Source organism: Ictidomys tridecemlineatus, chromosome 2 (genome assembly GCF_052094955.1).
Source record: "Ictidomys tridecemlineatus isolate mIctTri1 chromosome 2, mIctTri1.hap1, whole genome shotgun sequence".
NCBI lineage: Eukaryota > Metazoa > Chordata > Mammalia > Rodentia > Sciuridae > Ictidomys > Ictidomys tridecemlineatus.
In genome coordinates, this window is record NC_135478.1 from 30,947,335 (window position 1) to 30,974,149 (window position 26,815).

The 26,815-nt window shown below is 35.3% G+C and overlaps 1 protein-coding gene across 14 annotated transcripts in view; it reads right to left on the reverse strand.

Moving 5' to 3' along the window:
• The window catches only part of Rbms3 (RNA binding motif single stranded interacting protein 3), a 1,318,386-nt gene that overhangs the window by 56,601 nt on the left and 1,234,970 nt on the right, over positions 1-26,815 (reverse strand). For 10 of the 14 annotated variants that reach the window (XM_040289897.2, XM_040289900.2, XM_040289895.2 and 7 more), the window contains 2 exons: positions 8,547-8,657; positions 516-563 (listed from right to left, as the gene is read on the reverse strand). In XM_040289897.2, the coding sequence (XP_040145831.1) occupies positions 516-563; positions 8,547-8,657 (159 nt within the window). The remainder of the gene's footprint in view (positions 1-515; positions 564-8,546; positions 8,658-26,815) is intronic. The other 4 variants (XM_078038251.1, XM_040289899.2, XM_013361844.4 and 1 more) reach the window with 1 other exon arrangement.

The following is a 26,815-nucleotide window of genomic DNA, read 5'->3' on the forward strand; positions in this document are numbered from 1 at the left end:
AATAAATTTAAATTTTTGATTCATTCAACAAATAGTTATATTGAGTACCCTGTGCTGAATGCCGAGCAAGCAAAATGGGATGATTTTCTGATTTCAGAAGAATTCTGTTCTCTAAAGCAGTGCTTCTCAATCTATGTTAATTAATCTGTGCCCTTTTTAATATTTTTTTTTGGCTTAATATAAAATCCTTCTCCCCCTTTTCAAAAATTCTGGCGACCTTGTCCAATGCTGAGACTGACTGATACATAGAACACAGACTCTATCTTCTGTGTATCCTTGGAGACAATGTGTCCTTTCTATTTAAAAGGCGATATATTCATTTTCCAGGCATAAAGCTGGATTATCATATTAAATACATTTTTCCGAACTACATACACCCCCTGCCAAACTGACATTCAAATTTCCTGTGGCCACCCCTATTGAGAATCACTGCTTTCAAGAGTTGTGGAGAAAAGCAGGCAACCTCCATCTCTCCCCTCCAATCAAGTCTTTTAAAGGAATGAGAATTTTCCTACCTGACACAACAGCTGGTGGAGTATCATAATCCTGTCTTGGGATTGAATCTTTGAATGAAAAGAGCATGAGAAAGAATGCAATGAAGTACAAAAGAAAATAAAATAGAATTTTAGCTTTAAAACTTGGAACGGCCCCTTGTGTGTCACAAGCTCACCTCACCCCTTGCCTTCAAGGCATTCTGACCCTAGTTCACAGGTGACACATGGTTCCCATTACCCTCAAGCTGCACATGGTCTTGGAACCAGCATGACCGGCTGGGACAACAGGGACATTGTCATCTCCCTCAGTCTGTTGGATCCCTCCCTTAAAAAAAAAAAAAATCAATATGAAATCTGTACCCTCCCTGGACGACACAAAAAGTTTACATTTGGAGGCGTCCAAACATGATATGAAGCAAAGTCCTGGAGAACCATAGGAACAACTAAAATTTAAAAGAGAAAAATGAAACATTTGCACATTCTCAGACTCTGTGGAGGCTTATGCATTTTGAAGCCCAAGTTTTTCGAGTAGTTATTCAGCTGCAGTTCTGATCAGAGGCAGAGCAGACAGTGCTTTCTGACCTGGGTGGAGCAGCTTTTTGTGTTATAATTGTGCGAACAGAGATACAAAGACCTATTAAATAGGTAGCTTCCTTTTTTTCTTTTTTTTTTTTTTTCCAAAGTGTCCTAACGTTGGAGGGGTGGAAATTTGAGAGAAAGCTTCATTAAATTATATGGCAGTCATCACAAAATGTAGGGTCATGGGGAACCAAATATATCTGCTTTTTGAAGATGAAAAAGAGACTTTGGTTCAATACAATTCCTTTAGCCAGGGATCTTAAAAAGGAAAGTGGGACATAGTCTGTGGCCTTAGCCCCCCTTCTAAAAAAGGAAAATTTTAATCCTTCCCCAACTCTCCTTGGGGGGGATACATTATAAAAGGGACCTGGTATTATATGCATTCAAATAAACTGCCAAAACATGATTAATAGATGCTCTTGTATGAACTCTTATTCATATGATCTGTATTCCATTTTAAAAGTTAAAGGTCCGAACTTCATTCTTCTGGAAATTTGATAACTTTGGGACTCTCACAAAATTCTCACTTTCATCTCCTTTCACAAAAGGATAATATTAATCACTCTCTGGAGTTAATGGCATGTGTGAAGACAGATTAGAACTTGAACATAACAAAGCACTTTGACCAACTGCAGCGAACACTGACCAAAAGATTCAAATGCAAATAAACCTGTTAGGAGTTATTTTGTTTTTCAAAACAGGTAAGAGAATTAGTGAATTAATTATAATCTCCAAATCTAGAAGAAGTAGAATAATTTTTAAAGTGTTCTCCAAATGCTTTGTTAACAGTGGTAGTAATCACCAGTTACCTTTAAGAAAAAAATCACAATCACAAAATCATTACCACTCCAAAACAAAAACAAACAAAAAGTTAATTTTTGGATTACGCCATTGATATTTTCCAAAAATATATTTATAACATTTAAAAGTAAATAGAAGCAAATAATGTTCATTGTTGATTACTAGAGAATACAGGAAAGTATAATGATTAAAATAGATATTAACCCAAATCCCATCTCTTAAAATAGCACACTTGCTTAGTATTTCTCTATAGCATTATTTTATAAATATTTTTCACAGTTGATCTTGTATTTCACAAGTACAAATTTATATTCAACAATTTGCTTTAATTGTATACATAACTCTTTTTCTAATTATTTTAAACTTTTATAATGTAGGCATAACCTTTTGAATTTATGGATGGTTTATAATTTAATGGTTATTTACTAGATATTATTTTAAAAAGCTACATCAAACATTTGTGAGGCATAAAAGCTACTCTCTTACTTTAGAATATTTCTATTGACTGGCTTCTCAAAACTATAACCATTTGTTCAGCCAGGATAAATGTTCTGAGGTGTTTTGACTATGCACCTCGCTATCTACTGATTCTTGTGCAAATTTAGGTTACTACATGATACAAACTATATATGAAAATGTTTCCTATACCTTCAGTATAATGTGCATGATTTTGATGATTTTCTTTGATGAGATATGTATGTGTGTGTGTGTTAGGTCAACATGCATGTGTGAACTGGCTTTATCTTTTGTTTCTTTGATTATAATTTTTTTCCACATCTTTTAGCATTCTATTTCCTTCTTTCAACTATCTGTTCATGCTCTGGCATTTTATGTGTTAAGATATTTCTACTGCATTGTTAATTTATTTTTATAAATAGCAAAAAGTTTAATAGTAGCAAATAAATATTTCTTGATACTCGACTTTCACTTAATATCTACTTGTTCATAGGTTATACAACTACCCTTCAAAGTTCATTTATTTTACAATAAGACTAAATAAATTTTAAAAGCTATTTCTCTGTATCTCTATTTTCTTTCTTGTGTGTGTTTGTAATTAGTTGATTTTTTTCCCTGAAGATGCATTTAAGGAATTGTACTCATTATCATTTTATGATACTATTTACTGATCTTGGAGTCAATATGATACCTTGTATGTCGCTTCTTACAATTCTCCACTGTGATACTTATATTCATACCTAATAATGGATAAAAGACACTCTTAAAGTTCAATGAATAATTTTCACCTGCTACCACAGGAGTTTTGGAGCAGTGAAGGAGTGATATGAGTGAAAGACACTAGAGAACCATGGGAAATCAGTGGAGGACCAATTACAAGATAATTTTTGTGAGTAGCTGTGGTCACACCATGGAAATCCAATGATGTCACAAATCATCAGAGGCTCGGAGAAACAGAAACTAAACGGCAGATAAGGAACGTTCAGAACAAAATCTTTTTATTTCTTTAAACAGATTCTGGTGACATTGTAAGCCACTGGTGACCAGCAACTGAACAAATAAAAAAGAGATAAGAAACTTGTAAAACAAGATTGTCATGCAATTCAGAGATTCTCATAATACAGTCAAAGTCCCCAGTGGCTTCTGCTAAAGCTTACAATAAAGTGATAAGAAAATATGGATAATGGGGCTTTAGTTCCATCAAAGAAATCCTGTGACCAAAAAAAAAGCAGAAAAGCTAGAAAAATTCTTCAAGGTCAGCAGAGCCATGGACTGACTAAAAGAGTAACACTGTTTGCATGTGATTCATTTCTCCTAAAGCCTATATTGTGTCCAGCTTAAAAAATGGGTAGAGAATTGAACAATAAATATTTGAAGTGGCAAATTAGAGAGAAAGGCATATTTAACTACCATGGCACCCATTTCAAAATTTGGGGTTACATGGGATGAAATATATCTCCTTTATGAAGATGAAAAAGAGGTTTTAGCACAATGCAATTATGTTAGCCAGGAATCTTAAAAAGAAAAGTGGGACAAAAACCTGTGGTCATCAACACCCTTAAAAAAAAAAAAAAGAGAAAGAGAAAAAGAAAAAGAAAAGAAACAAATTCTAATCTAGCTCCACCTCCCCCCATCACTCCTGAGTACTGACCTATTCTGAATGATTCACTGGATCTCACTGCTCTGTGCCCTTGGGATCCATCTGTTCCTGGAGCTGAGGTCTTTATCTCAATCTCATTCCTCACTTCTCACATTTGTTTTTTTTTTTTTTTTTTTTTTTTTTTAGAATTTTTGTGAGCTCAGATCTCTGAAAGACTCTGAGGAGACCCAGGATAGAGACACTGTTGTATAGTTTTAGATTAACTGGCTGCAGCAAAATGGTGGAGAATGGATTCGAGAACATTGAGACTGAAAGCAGAAAGTGCAGTTAGGACACAGATTATCACACAAAACCAAATGAGGCTCAGAGCAGAGCCTCTGGAAATGTGGCAATGAGACACCATCAGTGGGGTCTTAAAAAATAATTGTATATGGTGGTAAGGGAGAAGGGCAGGGTCCCCATCCAATCCTAGGTGCGTGGTTTGGCTGCTGGCATTAGTTTGGTCATAGCATAAACTTGAAAGAAAACTGGGGCAGGAACAAACGAGATGAAGAGGGTTCAGTTGGAAGGAAGCTCAGGGAAAGCTCTTGAGATTAGTTTGGGCCATGCTGACTCTGAGAAGTTGGAGGGAAAGTGACATGCAGATAGGAAGTAGTTGAATAAATGATTTCAACATTCTAAAATGGGGTTAGCATTGAAGACTCAGACTTAACAGTCTTCATCACAGAAGGCAGGATTCAAAATCATGAAAGGGAATGAGATTGCTTAAGAAAATCATGTGGCCTGAGCATTAAGTTAATAATGAAATCCTGATTTAGCAACCTATGAAAAAGAAGAGAAGGAATGTTCTGAGAATTTGGAGGAAAACTAGGACCATCTTGGGCAATGGTTACAAACTGGGAGCTCTGGGGATAAACTGGATCTAGTATTAGAATATAAGTAAGATTTACATCAAAATCCAAACATTCAGTTTATCTTAAGAAATTGGAAGGTGAGACTACTCTAGATCTTTATATCCGTTTGGGAATAGCTGCCTGGAATTCAGCAGTGGCTGTGGTTCCTTGAAAAGGTGTCCATATTTCAGATTGCCAAATGGACCATCTCTCCCTATCATTTGCCCAACAGTTAGGAAGAGATATTATTCTTATTCCACTGAAAATATCTAAAACAAAATCTCAATATCATGTATATCTGTATGATGTGACTATGTTTATAATACTAGAAAATATAAAGAAAGTTATATGATATATTTCCAAGGTATATGCTTGAACTCAGTCAACTTCATTCATTAACATGACTTGGCCAGGCTTCAGAGAAATTTGAGTTTGCAATCTTGGAACACTCTGTGATCAGCTAAAGGGGTGGAGACTTTAAAGAAGTCAGTTATATCACTTGAAATGAAACAGATGAGGGAGTTGTACTGTGAATTAAATAGTGTGCTCCAACCCTTCTGGAGACCTAAATTGGACTCCACTACTTAAAATCTACTGGAGGACGAGGGAAAAAGGACAGCTTATTTTATAAGCACATACCAACACTGGACTAGGTACACTATGATTTAGTACTCACAACATCACTGGGATATACATATTATTATTCCTACTTTGTAAAAGATGAAGCAAAGGTTCAAAGAGAATAAATAAGTAACCTGATTAAACATGCACAGCTTAATGAAGGGGTAGAGCCAGGCTTTGAACTCAAGTTTGATTCCAAAGCCCATTGGACTTTCCATGATTCCAGGCTGCTTTCCCATCAGTGGAAATGTTGGAAAGAAGCAATTAGGTGGGAAACTAACCTCCACTACATAATAGCCACTCCAAATGCCAATGAAAATTTTAGATAAAATGAATATATGATGGCATATCAAAGGATTATAGTCACAGCTTAAGAAAAAATTATAACAGCATTCTAAACACTAAACAATGATGTTTTGTTGAATGAATCAACAAAGTAATAGTCTTTTTCTGCCTCCCTTAAAACCTCATTAAAATTTAAACTTTTGCATACTATCATGTTATACAAAGGCTTATAATGTTTCTAAGCATTATTTAGTTGCAAATGTAAAGGAAGGAATGAATAGGAAAAGAAAAAAAAAGCTAGAGGAAATCTGGTGCTAAAGCTAAGCACATGTTCAAAACTTCTATTCTCTAAGTAAGGGAGCAGTGTCTATCATTATTGAATTACTATTATTATTGGCTGTTACCAGCTGTTTAAAACTTGTGGATACAAATAAATGCATGCTTATTGAAAATGTTCAAATACACAAGCATATGTTTCTTGTTGAATCAATGATTATTATAATTCTTAGTCTGTTCTGTACCTTTTTGCTTATTTTTTAATTTACTAAAGGATTTCAGACATATATTCACTTAACCCAGCTCTTATATTTTCACTAGTACAAACACTTAAATCTTAGCAAGTACTGGTTTTGGTTTTGATTCCAACAGGTAAAATTTATAAGGGGTTTCTATGATTAACACTGTAATTTCTTTTTTAATTTACCAGATTTCAGCTTTTCATGCAATACAGTAAAATTGCATTTCTATGCTATGCTCATAAAGAATTTATAATCATTGAAGGAAAAGTAAGGTGATATTGGAGGCAGTCTATAATGGAAATATAATAAACTTTAGGCCTCCCAACACTTCACCTAGGCTGGGGATTTAACTTAGTGGTAGAGCACTTGCCTAGCATGCACATGGCCTGGGTTCAATCCCTAGCACCAGAAAAAAAAGTAAGTAAACAAATAAATGAAAATACTGTACTTGGGACTTGCTTTATTAGTAATATACAAATCGACTACAAATAATCTTTAGCCAGGCATAGTGGCACACTCTTGTAATCCTAGGGGCTCAGGAGGCTGAGGCATGAGGATTGAGAGTTCAAAACCAGCTTCAGCAAAAGTGAGGTGCTTAGCAACTCAGTGAGACCCTGTATCTAAATAAAATACAAAATAGGGCTGGGGATGTGGCTCAGTGGTTGAGTGCCCCTGAGTTCAATCCCTGGAACCACCTCAAAAAATAATAATAATCTTCACACATTATTGAAAGCAATAAAAATACTATCTTCAAACTATCTCCTTGATGAAAATGATCTGTACCATAGTTTATAGTTAAAACTATAATAATTATAATCTGAGGAATGACTTCCAAAAATATAGATCTGGAACCTAAGAAAATTTGATCCTGACCAAGCATTCAGATAGGTAAGTTATCATTAATTGCTTTTTATATGTTCAACAACTGATGCCTTAGAGAGAGGCACTTTGTTCGTGTTAATAAAACTAAATGTCCTTATTGAAACAATGTGACTCTTTCCATTAAGGTGTATGGATTTTCTTATTTAGGGCATATTAGTAAGGCCCCAGTGGTCATGTCAGAAACTTCTTATATTCTATAAAGCCTATGAGTCAACTACCTCTAAAAGACAGCAAGCCACCACTATAAGGTAACATTCCCAATGCACAGCTAGTGTGCATAAGTACATAGATCTCTGCAAATGATCCCAGCACCTCTGTGGGGAACCACAGAAGTGATGACTAAGATGCATATAGACTTAAGGATATAAAATTATAGAGTTCAAAGGGCCCCATATATCAAGTGCAAAGCTTCAACTATGTGGAGAAGGAAATTATGACCAGATGATTCTATTTTCCTGAGGACAGAAAGAAAAGAAGGTCTCAATAAAGATTTAGATCTAGGATTCTTGATTCTTGGTCCATTATTCTTTCTAAAATATTTAAGCTGCCTCAGTCAAAATAAAATCTATTTTATTTCTACATCTTTAAAACTGATAAGATTATCTGCACTAACATTAATGAAAAAAAAAACTTTAACTGCTTATATCACATGCTGTTTTCACCCTTCTTAATAATGGCAATTAACAAAATTTCAGTATTTTAGTATGTATCTGCCTTCTTGAACATATGGGGAATTATCTTTAAAAAAAATAATGAAGTTTTGCCCATGATTCCAAATGCTTTGTTGATATAAAATCAAAACTGAAATAGATATTTTCTCAGGACAATTCTGTTCCTCAAGGAAAAACAAATAGGACTAGTCAAAAATATCCAACTTATAAGAAAACAGCAAGCACATTAGATTCCCTTCTTTCTTTTCAATATCATCTTTGTCATCCTTTCCAAAAGAATTCAATTATGTCAAATTCTCAATAGATTTTCATTAATTTAAGCATTGATGATAAAATAAAAAAAGCTTTTTATGAGCATAGTCAGTTGGCTCCTTTAGCTTGTGTAGAACCTGTTAATGATATATTGGGTGAACTGGTAAGCAGCTGGGAATGGTAAACCAAGCTTGAGTACATAATCACAGGTTCTAGATTTGCAGATGCACTTAAGAGGTTTCCTTTCCCAAAACAGACATTATACCTCACACATTGCGTTCTAATTGAAGTTTAAATGCAACACAGTTGAACCCTTAACTTTGTCGATGTGAGTAATTTTGCCCTGGAATTGAACATGCATGAACACGGCTTATTCACACTGGAACGTGATAGGTGTGTTAGATGAATGTACAGAACCAGTTTCACTAACAATGCCAATGAAAACAGTATCAATCTTAGTGAAATCCAAGAAAACAAAACAAACATCAACTCACCGTTCCTGTTGTTCCCAATGAAAGGTGGTTCATCTGCTGTGTCAGGGGACCCATCATGTTGGTTGGCTGCATGGACATAGGATGGTCCATGGTTGGTGTAATCACAGCACCCTGCAAGCACATAAATGTTCATCTGAAAACATATTCTGCAGGGAAACTTTTCTTTTAATTAATTATAGTAAACTATGTTTTTCTGTTAACATCAAATCCATTTACTTTTTACTGAAAAGACTGAATTTAGCCTCAGATGATTTTTATATTCATGCATGTCATTTTGTGCCTGCTAAATAGGTGGCATTAACAACTTCCATTTCTCTGATGTGATTTATATGTGATATATCTAAACATATATAATTTATATTTCTAACATTTGATGTAGAACATATTCAAATAAATCATATTTGAAAACACTTTCACTGTTCTATATGTAAATTTCTCTGACTAAAAATATGAACATTAATAAAAATTCACTATTTTTGATATTTAATAAAATTTTGGGTTTATTCCACTTTTCCATGATTTATATAAGTAATTTTTACCCCCACCCTCTGGTACTGGGGATTGAACCTGGGGATGCTCCATCATTGACATATATCCACAGCCCATTTTAGTTTTTATTTTGAGACAAGGTCTCTGAAGTTGTCCAGGCTGACCTCAAACTTGCAACTCCCCTGCCTGAGCTTCTCAAGTAGCTGGCATTGTAGGCATGCACTACTGTACCTGGCTAGATATGTATTTTTGATAGCCCCCATACTATCTAACACTAGGGGAAAAAAATCTAACACTGAAAGAATAAGGCAAGCTTAGATGAGTTTTTGACTGGATGTCTTTGAAAGACATATTAAGATCTAATATTAATGACCTAAATATTAAAGGTGCTGTTTTCCATGTATTTTCCTCCTGATCTTTTGACCTATGTTCTATTTGTACTTCTGACATAATTCAAAAGAACACTGACCTCTGTTAAAATGATTGAATTCTTATGTTCATCCATAAATTATAATTTTTCAAAAGAGGAAAAATGTCAAGGTTTTTATAAGATATTATGAAAAGTGTGTTACTAGAATTCATATTTTGATTCCTTATAACTCTTGGAAATATAAAAAGTATACATTTGAAAGATTTTCATGCATGTACCAGGTGTTACAAAGCTAGTGAAGAATGGAGGCAGGACCTGGTACTCTTCTACTCCTCTTTCCCTATCCTACTAGGGACAATATTTTTTTTAAAGCCAAATTTTAAAATTAGGGTTGGATGGAAGCTTTAAGATTATATCATTATAATACCCCATTTCAAAGATTATAGGTCAGAAGTTCATAGCAATCCATTTAAATACTCAGTTGTAATAAAATAATTTATACCTAAAAAATTATTTTTCCCTAAATATTATTTTCTTCACTGTTACTATTTTCCCCTGTGTGTATGTAAATATTTTGAAGAAATAAACTAGGACAGATGCATGTAAATAACAAGATCTCAGCACCCAAACTAATTACCCATGAGCAAATGTTTCCTAAAATATTTTTGCTCAGGATGATCAATTACGTATGATATTATTCAAATCCAACTTTCTCACTGCATCTATTAAAAGATAGGCTACCACTCAGCCTTCCCTATGGGTTCCTCCCCATTCTTTTTCAGGGAGAATACAAATTGAATCAAATATTTAGAAATACTTGATATCTAGAACCAGTTTTCTTCACCAAGGCATTTGGACTTTCATGCTGAAATCAATCAGGAAACATATGCTATTTCATAGGCCTGTAGTTGTAATTAAACCTAGTTGTGTGTTTGTGTTTTTTGAATTTCTTGATGCTTTATTGAATTACCTTTCATCAGGATATTTCTTAAATGAGAAAGATAATAACTAAGATAAACTTTAATTTTAATTCAGACAGAACATTTTTTTTTCCTCCTGCTTTCTGAAACTCTTTACCAATTTTACCATTTTTTTTCCTTTTTTTTTAAAAAAAAATACTTACTGGCCTTCATTTCAGGTATTTGTTGTGCCAGACCAGAAGTAAACACTTTAAGAAGAACTAGGGTTCTTCTTAAATCACCTAGGGATAAATTATAGAATAACCTCAGAGTTAAGATGGAAGTCCTGGAGCATTTCTTAATCAAAATGTGGCACTTTTACAACATACCAATCCTGAGTAGCCACCAGACTTCAATTCTCTTTTTGAACTTGAGACTTATGCTTTCTTCTTAGAATATCTGCCCCTAGACATTCCAACAGAGCTTAGCTACCACAATTCCAGATGCCCCTCAATCATGGATCATTTATGTAAATCAGAGATAAAGACCAAATTGTGTTTGTGAGGACACTTTCTTCTCTGGGTCCTGAAGGTCACCCTTTCCCCCACAGAATTCCCCAAGGGCATGTGAGGTAGACTTTCTTCTTTGTTTGGGAGGCTGTATGCAAAAGTGTTAGGGCAGTGTAGCCTGCAAGGGACGAATCAAAATTTATGCCTGATAAGAATAGAAGGATTGAATGCCTGCACTTGGAATTAATTTAGGAAGGACTGTCTGGTCTCTTAGAAAGCAGTGAATAGGGACTCATTTGATTACAGACGCCAGTGTGCTGCTTCTGTGTATCAACCAGGAACCTGACAATCAAAAGGAAGAGTGAGAAGGGATTTGTCATAATTTGAAATTGTAAATAGCAGCATGAGGCACAGAATGGAAAAAATAATGTAAGGAAAAATTCCTTTCTTAAATAGATCAGTTATTGTAAATGAACAATAATAAAAGAATGTGTAGGTGAGCATATGTAAGAATATACATTCTTGTTCACATTCAATACAAATATTCAGTGGATCAAGAATTCCCACATAAAGAACATTAATTCTTTAATGGGAGAAATTTACAATTAGTGAATTAGCTGGATATAATTGAAGGAAAAAAGCAACACTTTTTTTTGATGATAAAATGTCAGGGACCATTTAAGGAGTTTTAAGTGTTGAGTATCTACAACAAAAGAAAGGTCCTTGTCAGTACTTTGCTTATCAAAGAGAACAGAATCTCTTTTGTATAGCATAGACTAAAAACAAATAAAAAGAAGAAACAGAGAAAAGGCAGGCATAAAAGAAAGAGAAAAACCTTATGGTGGTTAAGGTAAAAACTAGTGCCCTCAACCATAATTGCAGCTTATTAAATACACTGTCAACTCTATTCCCACTCAACGCATTTAAGCCATAGACGGAAGAGTGTTTTGTGACAGATGTTGCCAACACATTAAGGGTAATTTCGTTTACTTGAAACATATAGAATGTGCTGTCTGACAGAGTTCACTTGGCAAACGGGAAAACAAGAGGAAACAGATTTTTCATTTTAGCATCTCCGGATGTCTGGGTTTGCTCAATGTTTAAGCTGCAAAGAAAAATATTGTAGCACGCTGTACTATCACTAAAAAAGCACAGTAACCAGGCAGATAATGGGAACATTGGGTCCATTTGAGTCACCGCTTCTGAAAATACAAGGCTGCTCCCACTCCATAGACAAAGGGTAGATCTAGTCACCCTAGTTCTGAAATCAACATTCCAACCGTAATTTGGGTAAAGTTTCCAAAGATCTTCCTGTGTGAATTAATATACCTGACCCAAGGGTGGAAAAGCATGTGTGCTGTTAACCTTTTGCCAATATTTGAAAGCAACTTAAAGTCTTTGAAAGTTCATCAGTTTCCCAACTGAAATATAAGACCATGCAAATCAAAGAAAACATTGGGCAGCTCCTCTCCCTTCAGGAGCACACATTGCTGGCTTTTTACTCAGTCGTGATGCCAGGACGTGGATCAATTGATATTCTTGTGACAATGGGTATGCATGCCAGACCAGAGATACTCCAACTATGGCGAGTGGGTCGGTAGCATCAACAGACCAAGTATTTAGACTTTCTGTGTTTTAGGCCCTGAATGTGTTTTTAACAAACTCTGCAAATGATCCTGATTAAACACTAAAGTTTGGGAACTATACTTTGCCTACAAACTGCAACTGTCTAACCACTATTACAGCTCTAGAGGCAAACACTTCCCTCTAGTTTATTTATGCTGTTTATCCATTATTGGTTTAATCCAGTCTTATTAAGGGGGCACAAGCCTGAATCTGATAATCACATTATATCTCATTTCATTCAAACAAACCAAGCCTGCCCTTGAGCTGAATAATTCAGGCCTAAGCTGATTCTACAGGCTTCCATTTAACCAGTTTGATTGTATTGCAGTGCATTGGAGAATCCTTCCTCTTTGGAGTCTTAGAAAGTCTTGTATTTAAATCATAGCAGTGTCAAAGTGAAAGGTAATAAGGTTATTTGGACAAAATAAGGTGAGAAAGTTATTTGGAGATTATTGGTGGGGAAAAAAAAAGAAAAAAGAAATATCATCCCCACTTCTCCTCTTACCAAATAATCAATGTCAAAATATTTATGGCCCATGTTGTACCATTTCTTATAGCAATTTATGTAAAACTGTAACAGTGGTCCCTTCACCTTCTGAATATAGCCCTCGTTGCTCTATGTTTTATCTATCTATCTATTTATTTATTGATTGATTGATTGATTGATTGTTTTCCTCTCTTCTCCCTTCTTCCCCTAGTTAACTGCCCTTGAACATACCCACTATTGGAGGAGGTGCCTACTGAGGATCTGGGAAGTGAATATCTCCCAAATCAACAAGTGAATCCTGACAGCCATCTGGGCACTCTGGGATCCCCTACCAGAGCATACCTGATGTAACCCTTAAGGTCCTTTAAAACCTCCTTGTCCCTCCTGATCTGGAGAGTCACAGCCTTTGGGACAAAAGTCTCCTGTGTTTCTCCTTTGCTAGCACAGCAATAAAACTTCTTTTTCCTTTTTCTCAAAACTGTGTCCTCATGATTAAATTGGCAATGATTGCACTGGGGACAGGGACCAAGCTTTCAGTCACTTTAACGAACTCTTCAATAGTAATTCAACCTTTTACAAATAAGATTTAAGCATCTCATCCTTCTTTCCCATGTGTCAGATTTTTGTCCCTTTGTTAATTTCTAGAATTGATATCTAATTTAGTGTGTGTACATCAATCTATTTTTGACATAAATAAAATCAAATGCAGAGAATGATAGAAGGTCATAAGCAAACGAGTTAGTGTAACTTATTTCCTAATAGCAACCATGTTTACATAATACGTGTGGCATGAAGGTATTTCATTTAACTTGGAGAATAGCTATACAAGACGTAGTGTCCCACACAATTACTGAGAAACCTCCTGTTTCTTGTAGTATATGCAGAGAGGTTTAATCTCTTTCATTTGTTGATGACAGAATGGGTGTTTTCAGGGTATAGGCAGAGGATAGGGTTTAAGAAGAAGGGCTGGTATTGGGAGAGAAAATAAAGGAAATAAGTCATTTCCCCCATTCTTACAAATAATCTTACTCATCTTCAGCTACTGGAGAGACAATCTGACTTTTAAAAATTATGCATGAAATCCAGCGAGCAGTGGCCAACATGGTAGCCTCATCTTTGGAAGCATTTTGTAATGATCTACAACATGGTAAGCTGGCGGTCACACTGGGCTTCATAATTGAACCCTTTCCTCTCTCTCATTATTTTATAATTGCTTTGTTCAGTAGTATACCTTCCAAGACCAGAAGAAAAATAATATATATATATACATACATTTTTTACATATTTTTGTAACCTCTACAAATAGAAATGGCATGTAATAAATATTTAAAATAGTCTTTGTAAATTAGTTTTATATATTGATAGCACACATTGTTTTATTAAATTAAAAAACAGCATTTACTAGCACTTCTGATTTCAATTGTCCAATTAAAAATGGTTAGCATTATGTCTGTTTTATTCCCTACTCTATTGAATGTCTATAGTGCTGTTTATAGTATAAGGTACATGATATATGCTTCTTAAATATTTATTGGAAAGATAATGAGAGAACAAAACTTCAAATTATAAAGTACATAGTGTTTTGAAAAACTTCCATAGTGTTCCCCATAATGGCTCTATTAGTTTCTATTACCACCAACAGTGGATCAGAGATCCCTTTTCTCCACATCCTCATCAGTATGTGCTGTTATTATTACTGTTCTGACTGATGTGAGATGCTATCTCACGGAGACGCCTCAAAAAAATAAAAATAGATCTACCAAATGATTCAGCTATCCCACTTTATGTTATATATCCAAAGAAAATAAAATCAGCCTACCAAAGAGATGCCTATACATACATGTTTATTGCAGGACAAGTCACATTAGCTAAGGTATGGAATTAACTTAGGGATGAATGAATAAATGAGATATCTACACACACACACACACACACACACACACACACACGAATATCATTCAGCCATAAAAAGAATGAAATCCTGTTATTTGCAGCATCATGAATGTAACTATAAGATATTATATTACAAGAAATAAGCCAGGATTAGGAGTAAAACTACTGCATGTTCTTTTTCAGACATGAAGACTAAAAATACTTGATCAGAATAAAGAATATTTTAAAACTTCAGGGAAAAAAACTTGATTACTTGATTGTACAAGGGGCAGTTCAGTTTTAAAAACATGTTTCATATATTTCTGATTTTGTCTTATCTTTGACCACCCCACCCTTAAAAATAAGATCTAAAATCCACAGAATGTAAAAAGTTCCACCAATGCTATTTCTATGCAAGTTATTAAAAAAAAAGGGTTTTTTTGTATGTGCATTTTAAAGTGTTTCTCAACCAGAGGAGATATTTTTGTTGCTCATAATTGGGATGAAGTATTCATTACACCTAGTGGGTAGGTGCCATTGATTTACATCCTACAGCAAACAGGACAAGTCCCCACAATAAAATGCTGGTGAGGATCTGGGGAAAAAAGTGCACTCATACACTGTTGGTGGGACTGCAAGTTAGTATTGCTACTTGGGATAGTTTATATTACTATAGTGAAGATTCCTTAAAACACTAGGAATGAAACTATCATATGACCCAGCTATATCACTCCTGATATTTTTCCAAAAGAACTAAAATCAGCATACAATAGTAATGCAGGCACATCAATATTTATAGCAGTGCAATTCACAATAGTCAAGTTATGGAACCAGCCCAGGTGTTCATAAAGAAAATGTGATACACACACACACACACACACACACACACACACACACACACACAGTTTTACTTTACAAAAAAGAATGAAATTATGGCATCTGCTAGTAAATGGATAAAAATGGAGGACATCATGCTAAGTGAAATAAGCCAAACTCAGAAAGTCAAGAGTCAAATGTTTTCTCTCATACGTGGAAAGAACAGCAAAATAAGAAAGAAAGAAAAAAAAAGTGGTAGGGGAGAGGAGATTCTATGAAAATAGAAGGGAGATGATTTGTGTAGAAGAAATGGATTGACAAAGGGAGCCAGGAAAAGGGAGCAATTGCAGAATATTGACCATGTAATATACTATGTACATGTATAAATATATCACAGTGAATTCTGGCTTTCTGTATATCTATAAAGTGCCAATTTTAAAACAAAAACAATAAATAAGACCAGGAGAGTAGAAGAGGAGAACAGGAGGAAGAAGGAAGGGAAGGAAAGAGGAAGTAGTGAGGATGGAAATGGAACAAATTATATTTCATGCACATATGCTTATGTCAAAATGAACCCTACTATTTTGCTCTAATAAAAACATTTTATAAAAAAGAATTATCCAGCCAAAAAATATCATTAGTCCTAAGGGTTAGAAATCCTGTATATACAAACACATACATTCATAAACTCTATTTATACAAAATTAGAAATAATTTGACACTGCAGTAATTAGAAAATGGAGCAAAGTATTTATCCACTGTCTCTTCCTTGTAAGTAACAGCAAACAATAGCTACTGTGCTGAGATTAAGATACAAACCAGTCTCTTACAGGTCTGATATTTAAATCAAATGCCCAAATTCTATATTTGAACATGGAAAGGAAGTAATACTATTATGGTTTTCAATGGCTCTATGGTCATTATGAGTTCAAAGATATTTTGTTACTTATTTTGGAAATGTGATTCATTTGACTGAGTTTTTCTTTCCTAAACTAGGACAGAATTAGATTTAACTGGTATAATATTTGGACTACTACATAAAATGTAGCTATGAACCAGGGGAATGATGTTTAAAAGAAAGACACTGTTCATTGCTAAATGGTAAACATCAAAGAATTATGTATGTAGGTTGCCTAATGAAAGAATATCTAGGCCACATGCGGTGGCACATGTCTGTTATTCCATTGGTTTGAGAGGGTGAGACAGGAGGATCATGAGTTCAAAGACAGCCTCAACAAAAGTGAGGTACTAAGAAACTCAAAAGACCCTGTCTCTAAATAAAATACAAAATAGGACTGAGGATGTGGCTCAGTAGTTGAGTGCTCCCGATTTCAATCCCTAGTAACTCCTCCCCAAAGAATATCTATTAGTTATAAAAGCAGAGTTTTTTTTTCTTTCACTTTTAATCAAATATTATCTAGATTGGTTTTATATTCAGTTATCATTAATTGTTTTTAATGTAATATTAAAATACACTAAAACCAAATTAGTTTTATTCATGGCGACCATCTTAAAAGAATCCTAATTATATACTATGCCTATTCAATTATTATATTCAATTATTATATTATAATTATTAATTATAATTAATAATACTTAATTATTGGTTAAGTACCTACCTACTAATACAATGGTGTCATTTTGAATGAGAATATGAAGTAAATATGTCACACTGATAGTTCTTACCAAAGCAGGTGCATAGATAAGTAGGACTATCAACAATGATTTTTTTTTCCTGATCCTTTAGACTTTTGCACCTAATATGAAAGAAACATGTTTAGTAGTAGTTATTAATGTTTTAAAAAAGCTTCTTTAGAAACCTAATTAAGCAAAGTAGATTTTAAGTATATTCTATTATTGATGAAGGGCTAAAAAATCTGAGAATTTGGGGCTAACTATTTTGTTGATCAAAAGTGCAAAGAACACTTAGTTCTGCCATCATTAAGCTCTTATATCTGGTTAAAAGAATGGATCCTATTAATATTCTGTTATGCAGATGGGTTACTATATTTCTTTCCTTTTATATTTCTACTTAAGGAGATCATGATTACTGGGTCAGTGGAAGTATTAATTATTCATAGATAGATCCCAGGATCTCTCTAGCAAGCTTCTTGTCAAAGAAGCTCTGACAAAGGGCAAACTTGTGTGTGTTCTTGTCTGGTTCCAATCACATAAACAATGATCAGCTCTCAGCTGGAGGTATCCACAACCCACAACATATGAGTCATGAAAATCTATGTGGTGTTGCTATGGTTTGGACATGGGATGTCTTCAAGAACTTCCATGTTAACGTAGGAAGTGAAATGATTAGATTATTAGAGATTATTGTTAGACCCTATCAGTGGATTAATCCATTTGATGACTTAATACTTTGAATGGGCTACTAGATGGTTACTAGATAGGCAGGTAGGACATGGCTAGAGGAAATGGATCACAGGGGTTGCCTTTGGGTTCATATATTTTGTCCCAAGCTCCTCCCGATTGTTCCCCCATCTGTCTTGAACTGAGTAGATTTCCTCTGCCCCACCCTTCTGACTTTTTGCCTCACTTCCTGCAAGAGTAATAGAGTCAGCCAACCATGTACTTGGACTTCTGAAACTGTGAACCCAAAATAAATTTTTCCTCCTCTAAGTTGTTATCGTCAGGTATTTTAGTCACAATGACAAAAAGCAGACTAACACAGGTGTGGTGTAGATGATGTGGGGAAAAAAATCAAGCTATTTGTGTGGGGAAGCTAGTGATCTAACTAAAGTCCTTTGCTTTGCAGGGGCCCCCTGGTTTATGTCTTCCCCATAGAGATATATTACATTGTTGAGAGCCACAGTAGAGTCGGAATAGTACCTGGCATTTTGCCAGAAGAAGTGGTTGAGAGGTGAAACCAGGGAGCATTTAAAATGATGATAATTAAGTTAAGCTGTGTATAATTGCTGTGACTGGATGATGCTGGATTGAAACAGGCTGTGTATTCAGTTGTATATAGACCCCTGCTGTCTGGCAATAGGGCGGCTCCTGCTGCCTCAGCACCCGCCCCACTACTTTTGAGTTCTCTCAGAGCCCTGTAGAGGGTGGAGAGAGTCCCTGGGGAGTGTGCACTCCCATTGAGAGTTCGGGCAATAAAGTAGTTCCTGTTTGAACCTACAAGTGCCTCCTGGCGGCTTGGTTGGCGGCTTGGTTATTTTGTGCCCAGCCAGACTGCAGCATTACATCCTTCCAAAATTGGTTTGAAGGTATCAAAATGATCAAAACAACAAAAATTAGAGATAACTATGCCATGACACCACCAAACAAATATATCCAAATATATCTCATCACCTTCCACACTTTTCAAAATATAATAGAAACCTTTGATTTCTAGGCACTATGTTTCTCTTCACATTGCCCTGTAGGGATGAATGGATAGGGAGCTGGAATTTAAACACAGTTTGTGCTAGCTGCTTGAAACGTCAAACACTGTAATAAATAAACTATATAATGCAAGATTATATTAGAGACAAGGAGAATAGCTCCATTTCCCTGTTTAAACAATAAACAAAAAATTTGAATAATACTTTAAAGATGAGCAGAACCAATTTTTCATAGTTTTTATTCCAAGTGGAGATATAAGGGAAACCTTGTTAAGCTACCTCTCTAAAGTGCAACCTAGATCTCATTTTTACAACTGAGCGAGCTTAAACATGTAGGAGGAATTTAACAGTAGAGAAGGCAATTCAGTGGTGGGATTGAAACATTTTCTATTCATGCTTTCCTTATTCAAGTAAAGTAAATGAGCAGTGGGGACACCAATAAGCTTTTGCTTTACTGCTGTGTTATGGCATTATCTACATCCAAAAGAAGCCTTCTGTAGGTGGATCTAGGATGGTCTTGCTAGCTTAGTATACAGGATCTACTAAGATCACATGGCTTCCCGTTTACCCTTCCAGCCTGATTCCCCAAGCCCATTTATATGAAGCCTCTCTTTCCACCACACTGTACTACTCATTATTCTTTGACCCTCCTTAATCTCTCGCCTTTGGTATCTTTGCCAGGAATGGTGGGCATCTACAGCAGGTTTGCCTGTGTCCTCTAACACTCATAAATACTACATTCTAGGCAACGTTTCCTATGACTGATCCAAATGTTGGTCATTTGCTTCTCTCATAACATTTTACACAAGACTTGATTTTAATCATACTTTACTTCTCCCTATGGATTCTAAGTTCACTTACAGTGAACTTACCAACATTTGTAACACCTTGTACATTCATTTTTTAATGGTCCTAAAGCCTAGCACAGTGACTTTTATGAAAAGTTGCTTAGTTAATGGTGCTACGTTACTAAACAAGTGAAAGGCACTTGGTCATCGTACAGGGCTCTTATGGTTTCAACACAATGCAAAAAATAAAATAAAATAAAATAAAATAGCAGCAGTTCCATGCTCAAACTGGGCAAGGGTATTCAACTAAATAACAGAAGCATTCTCTTGATTTGTCAAAAGGATGAACTTTAAAAATCCATCAAGAAAGAGAAAACATCATGCTAAGTGAAATAAGACAGACTCAGACAAATCAAGGGTCTAATGTTTTCTCTCACATTCAGAAGGTAGACCAAAATAAGGGGAAAAACAGTGAGGGGTTGGATATAATAAAGATACAGGAAAGGTTGCTGGATTCCAAGAAGGAAATCAAGAGGGAAGGAAGAGAGACCTGAAAGGGGTGGAAATGCAACATGAACTTAATGAAATTAGCTATGTATGTATACTAATATACCAGAGTGAATTCCAACTTTATATATATATGCAGAAAGCAACAATCAAAAATAAATAAATAAATAAATAAGTTAATAAAATGAAGGTTGGTAGAGAGGAAGAAGAAGAGTAGGGGAAGGGAAGATGGGGACTGAAATGGAATACAACCAATTCTTGCATGTATGATTTTTGTCAAAATGTACTCAACTACTATGTATAACAATAATGCTCTAATAAAAAAAATTTTTAAAAGATCCAACCATCCATTTTCTCTGTTTCCCTTTAAAAATGCCCCTGTCATTGCCAACTGGACCTTCTTATTATTTAACATGAGAATTCCAGGGCTTCTGAGGGTCTCTCCTTACTCAGGGAAGTTTAACATTGGTGTTCCCCACATGATTTTTGTTTTGTGGAATAATTAAATACACCCAATTAAATGCTGCAAAACTTCCTTTATATATTATAGCCAATGCACAGAGCCACAAAAGCAGCTTAAGTTTCCCCCCCACCCCAAGGGCTTTCCCATGTAACAAACTGGCTTAATAGCCATGCATCTGTGTAAGAGTCTTGTCAAACCTTGCTGTGAAATAAGAGAAGAAATGCTTTATTCACTTGTACAGCAATCACTTTGTATACCTCCAAGTGGATTTTCAATGTACAGGAAGTTTCAAATGCATGTCAGATGCAATATTCCAGGCCTTTTTTCTTCTAAATGATAAGGCAAATTGGGTTCCCAGTAGATGTCTGAATATTTATGGACCCCATCTTTTGTCTAGTAAAATGTTTACTTGACTTTAACTAGCACTCAAGACTTTGAGCTGTCATAAACCTTCTCATTAAAAACTTCTCCTTACTGACAAATAGACCCAAAGTCCTGGCTGTGTATCATTTTCAAGGTTTTGCCATATCCTGTTGGTGAATGGGCCTGGGAAATCATTTCTCAAACCACAGGGGTGATCAAGAGGAAAAGCTGCCTGTTCTCTTACTTAGGGCCATTGTTTATAGTGTATATTGCCTGAATATGTCACAAGGCACCTCAATTCTGACTGTTACTAGGAAAGTAGCTATTCTTTGTCTTGCAATTTTCTACAAAATGCACTTCATTTTGTGGTCTCTCAGAGGACATTTCTGGGCTATATCTTTTCTCCTTTAAGACATTTTTAAGAATTTGCCTAGTTGGAGTTAACAACTCAGCAAGATCCAAAAATAGAGGTGTAAAGTCATGACTCAATTAAAGAACAAATTTAATCCCTTAAAGGTACTCTTTCTTGAAGTATTATTGTTATTAACATGTCTCAAACTCAGCATAAGCCCTATTGATGAAGTGTTTTCTAATCAAATGCAGAGATCAAATATGTCCTCATGGAATGGGCATATTCTAAGGTAAATTCTATGTTAGTTTTAGTCAGCTCTTTCACTGCTGTTACCAAAAGACTTGAAAAGAACAATTAGTGAAGGAAAAAGTTTATTTTGAGGCTCACAGTTCCAGAGGTCTCAATCCATAGATGGCTGGCTCTATTGCTCTGTGTCTGAGGTAAGCCAAAACACCATGGTGGAAGGGTGTGGCAAAGAAAAACAGCTCCAAACATGATAATCAGGAAACAGAGAGAGAGCTCCCCTCACCACAGACAAAATATAAACCCCAAAGACATGCCCCTGACTGACCCTTCTCCTCTAGCGGTACCCTCTCTGCCTATAGTTACCAGTTAATCTCTATCAATGGATTAATATATTGATTAGATTGAGGCTCTCATATCCAATTGTTTCACCTCCAAATTTTCTTGCACTGTCTCATACATGAGCCTTTGGGGAACACCCCGTGTCTAAAACTAACAGCATCCAATCAAGATATATTCTGAGCAGCTTTCAAGATGTTAATTAATATACATCAAATTGTCCAGTAGGTGAGATGAAAGGCAGCTTTTTTTGTTGCTATTCTTTAGAATCATATTTGTTATAGGATTTGTGCCAGAAACTTAGTTATATGCTTTTATTCACTTGGATCTTATTGTCATTTCTCCTAAACAGTAATATGTGTAATTTTACCTTTGTCTTAGTTTAATAGCATGGTCTCAACTCTTCTAATTCCTTGTTTCTCAAAGTGTAATCTGAGACCAGATAAAACAAGAGATCTTGGTGCAGGATTTCAGGAGGTCTACTCCAGACCTAATGAATCAGTCTGTATTTCAATACATTTCTCAGGTGCATCCCATTTATGGCAAAGCTTAAGAAGCATTGTTCTATGTGCTGTTGATCATGACTCTGAATTTTCTATTGCCTGGCTTCCAAAGAGATTCTTGGTTTGGTTCATAATCATTTTATTAATTCTCTAATTCTTACTCAAGGGCCAAACAGCTTGAAATAATCTTAGTAACATTAATATGCCTCTTCATCATCACCACAGACTGGCGGTAAAGTTTAGTTTAGTTTCTCAGTCATCTTCAAGGGGTCTTTGCCTTTCTCTATAAAATCTCCATTACAAAAAGAAAAAGACCCTTTCTTCTCCTATGACATATTTTTGTGGCAATTCTCCCACTGGAAACATCATTCTTTCCAAATAACATCTTCTGTTTCACCAATGTGCTAGACATAGCTATTGGAGCCAAGTGTTGGAAGAGGTGCTGTATGCCTTGTAAAACAGTAAGGTTGAGTATCTAAAGTTTTTGATTAATCCAATATACATACATACCTCATAATGTAATATAAGTGTTAGTAAGGTGTTTAAAATAGAATTTTAAAATATTGCCATTTGTTAGAAGTTGAGGAAGTTAATCAAAACTGCTGAAGTTAGATTGAAACTTAAAAGTTTTTATAAGTTCACTTTGACAAGGTGTTTATCCTAAACTCCTGACTCAAATTTCCAACTACTCACTCTATGTAGAATCTCAGGCACCACAAAATGACTGTATTCCATCCTGAATATCTTTTTGCTCTTTCATCCTCAGAGCATATTCTTTCTCCTCTTTTAGATTCTTGGAATAATATAGAAACTTCTGGGTCATTCTTGCCTTCTCCTTCATCCCCTGTTAACAATCCTGTAGTCTGGTCCCTTCAATACCACAAGTGTTTCCAAATCTGTTTTCTTTTTAAGATCTCTCATTAAGATCAATTCAATTGCTTTCTGTGGTGTACCTCTGTCATTCAGGGCTGTAGATATTTAGTTTTTAATAATCTCTCCACATGTTATTCATTCTCTACAAAAAAAACAATTCTGCCTTTTCAATGTAAAACTGAAAAAAAAAAACCCTAACCAAACAACCCCAAAAGACAAAGACAAACCAAAACAGCAGCAATAACAAAAAACCCTCCTTTAACATGTTCTGAACCCTCTTGCTGTTGGATATAGAGATCTGTTGACTTCTACTAATCAGAAGCACCTGCAAGGGAACTCTGTGGAAACCAGTTTAGAATAAGATATGAGCTGAGAATGGGGCATCCACTTTATTGTCCAGGTGGCAAAGAGGACAACACAATTCCATGGGTGGCAGCCATGGTGGTCACTTCCTCACCAGAGCTGCCAAAGGTGATTTGGGATCAGTGGTGACCAAGGTACAACTATGCATGTAATAGGACCTTTAGAAATACATTGTTGTCTGATGTTCAACATTTATTTTCTCTCAAAACTAATCTCTGGTAAAGATTCCTCCTTGTTTAGAAACTATAGGACATAAAAGATACGTGTAAATTTCACTGTTTTTAATTTGTTTTCAAAGCTAGATGAAGTGAGACACTACACTAACACCATTCTGTCAAAAAAAAATAGTTTAGAAGATAGTTTTATTCAATCAAAAGTTTCCTTGAAGAGAAACAAATACTAGAATGGGGTATTCAGATTTTAGTGTTTATCATAATGTGGCCTCAATGATATACAATTTTTATATTATCTTTCAGATTTTCTGTCAAAAGGAACACAAAGCTAAAATCCATTAAAGTCAACTTACTGCAAAATGTTTTTTTCTGACCTCTCAGTCACCAGCTGAAATTTCAGTTATTTAAGTTATGTTTTAAAGTTATTCAGTTGTTTTTTTTTTTTTTATCTTTTTCTTTCACTTTTTTCTCTTAACACTCCCTTTCCTTTCTCATAGATTATCTGTGGGATCGGCAAGGAAATGAATGTTCAGCAAAATCAGGCAATTTGACTAGCGTCAGAGGTTTTCAACATATACTTTTTCTTTCTTTCACGCAAGAGCAAGCCTGGAGCCGTCTGCCTGCCAACAACTACATCTTTCATTCTCATCATGGAGGCAGAACTCCCCCCTCCCACTTCATCATTAAAAGGCAATCTTCAAAGGCAGTTGTTTTTGCTTATTCCCATTGTGACAGATGTTTTATATCATCTACCTCCACATGCTAGCTCATCTGTAAAGGACTGCCGGCTCTCAGCAGCCAGCTGTGGAAATAGCTCCAATTGTCATCTGTAGCCATTCCCTTGACCTCACTAAAGACCACATGCAAGAGCAGGAAAATAAACAGCCCTGATAACTTCCTTGAAAACATTTTCAGGGTAGGAGACAGCCCCTTCTTGAGGCAAGAGCTCTTTACAAGCCAAAGTTGCATGTAACAAAAGAGAAGCAAGCTCATTTGGAACCCTCAAATGTCACCACATTAGCCAATTGTAATCCCTAGCTTAAGGAATAATGACGAAATGGCATCTGCAGGCTTGATTCAGCTGAAAACATCTGGTGACTTAGTACAACTTCAATTTGTTGAAATACACATCAGTCGGTCATTGTTTTTTTTTTTTTTTTGATTTTTTTTCTTTTGATAGTATAAAGTTCTCACAAAGAAATGTTTATATCACCAATCGTCCAACTGTAATTCATTCCTTAAATGGATAGGCAATTCAAAATAGATTAGGATGTATTTTTAGAAACAAAAATTAATCTGCATTTGAAGAAGTCAATCTTGGATTTTTTTTTTTTTGTAATTGACAAAGCTAGAGTTTTTTCATAATAAGAATGTTATCCCCTTCAAGTACTAAGAGGACTATTTAAATGAGAGTACACATGCCAAACTATCTGCAATGGCAGAGCCCTAATAACTTTTGAAAGATGTTTTGGTGACTTGTGGATTTTAGAATCAAGGACATTAAACAACTAATACACTGATTGATACCTACTGAGTGCCCACTATGTCTTACTTTGAAAGAACTTAGAGTTAAGTAACCTTCGCAAGCAGTAACTACGCAAGTTTCAAAAATGTAATGCAGACAAAGTAATTAAGATTAAATTTTCTCACAGTTCTAAGCATTGGCAATACTGTCGAATACTGTCTTCATTTAGTGTAAAATTTGGGCTGGCTGATGCTCACATTCAACTCCTGGAGTCACAGATGAAACCAAAATTTCTGCTTCCCCCTCTAACTTAGGCCATAGGCTGACTAAGCTGGACACCTCTCTAGTAGAAGACTGTGGTCTCCATAAAGCAGCCTGAGATCATTGAGTGCCAGGCTGAAGAACAGAATGTAAGAAGGAAATTGCTCTTAAAACCAAAGGATAATTGTAGGCACACCAGATTGTGCCTAAAAATATCCTTAATAGGTAGCTTAATTACCAGGATCAAAATTTCTTTATAGGGCTAGATTGCTGATATCCTGTGGGATGGATGGCTAATCTCTGAAGGAGAGTTGAGATAATTACATATGTGTTAATTTCCGTTGTCAATCACAGCTCATTTATGAAGAAGGCCGCTTTCACCTTAGCTCTAATAAATGACAGTTGTCAAACTACTTGTTAATGCACTGGTAATATTTTACATGCCAGGCCTCCTGACCATTTTGCCTACAACCCCCCCAAATGTTTTTATTTAATTGACAGTTTTTATTATTTGCATGACTATAGAATAGCAAACAGATCTTCCACAAGTCTACACAGCTACCTATTCTGACTGGTATTTTGTAAGATTAAAGAGCCAAAATGTTGAGTTACAATTTCATAATTTCTTTCACAAAATAGACCTAATGAATAGTAATATCTAATAAAAGATGTTTCTACACAGTGTTCCCAAGTATATAAAATTCGTACTTTATTAAAAATAATAAGCTACATTGGTTTATGATAGTTTCTGTGATTTTTAAAATAAGTATTTCTCTTATACACATTCATTGGAAACCATAATGAAACAAGAACTCAATTCTTAAAGTTAAAAACACAAATGACGTGCCAAGAATATGTCCACATAAGGAATGATGATTTTATGATTTTATCCCCTCCTAGTTAGTACATCTATGGTGTGGATTCAAATGAGTAAAAGTTGAGGGGTTTTTTTGTTTTTATTTTTTGGTACCAGCAATGGAACCCAGTGGTGCTTAACCACTGAGCCACATCCCAGAAAATTTTTATTTTATATTTTGAGATAGGGTCTTGCTAAGTTGCTTAGGGCCTTGCTAAGTTGCTGAGGAACTCTATTTCATAGGAACATGGAGCCTCCTGCTATCTAGAATTCCCTGTTCCCAAAGGTAATTCTGGGAGGGAGTCAGA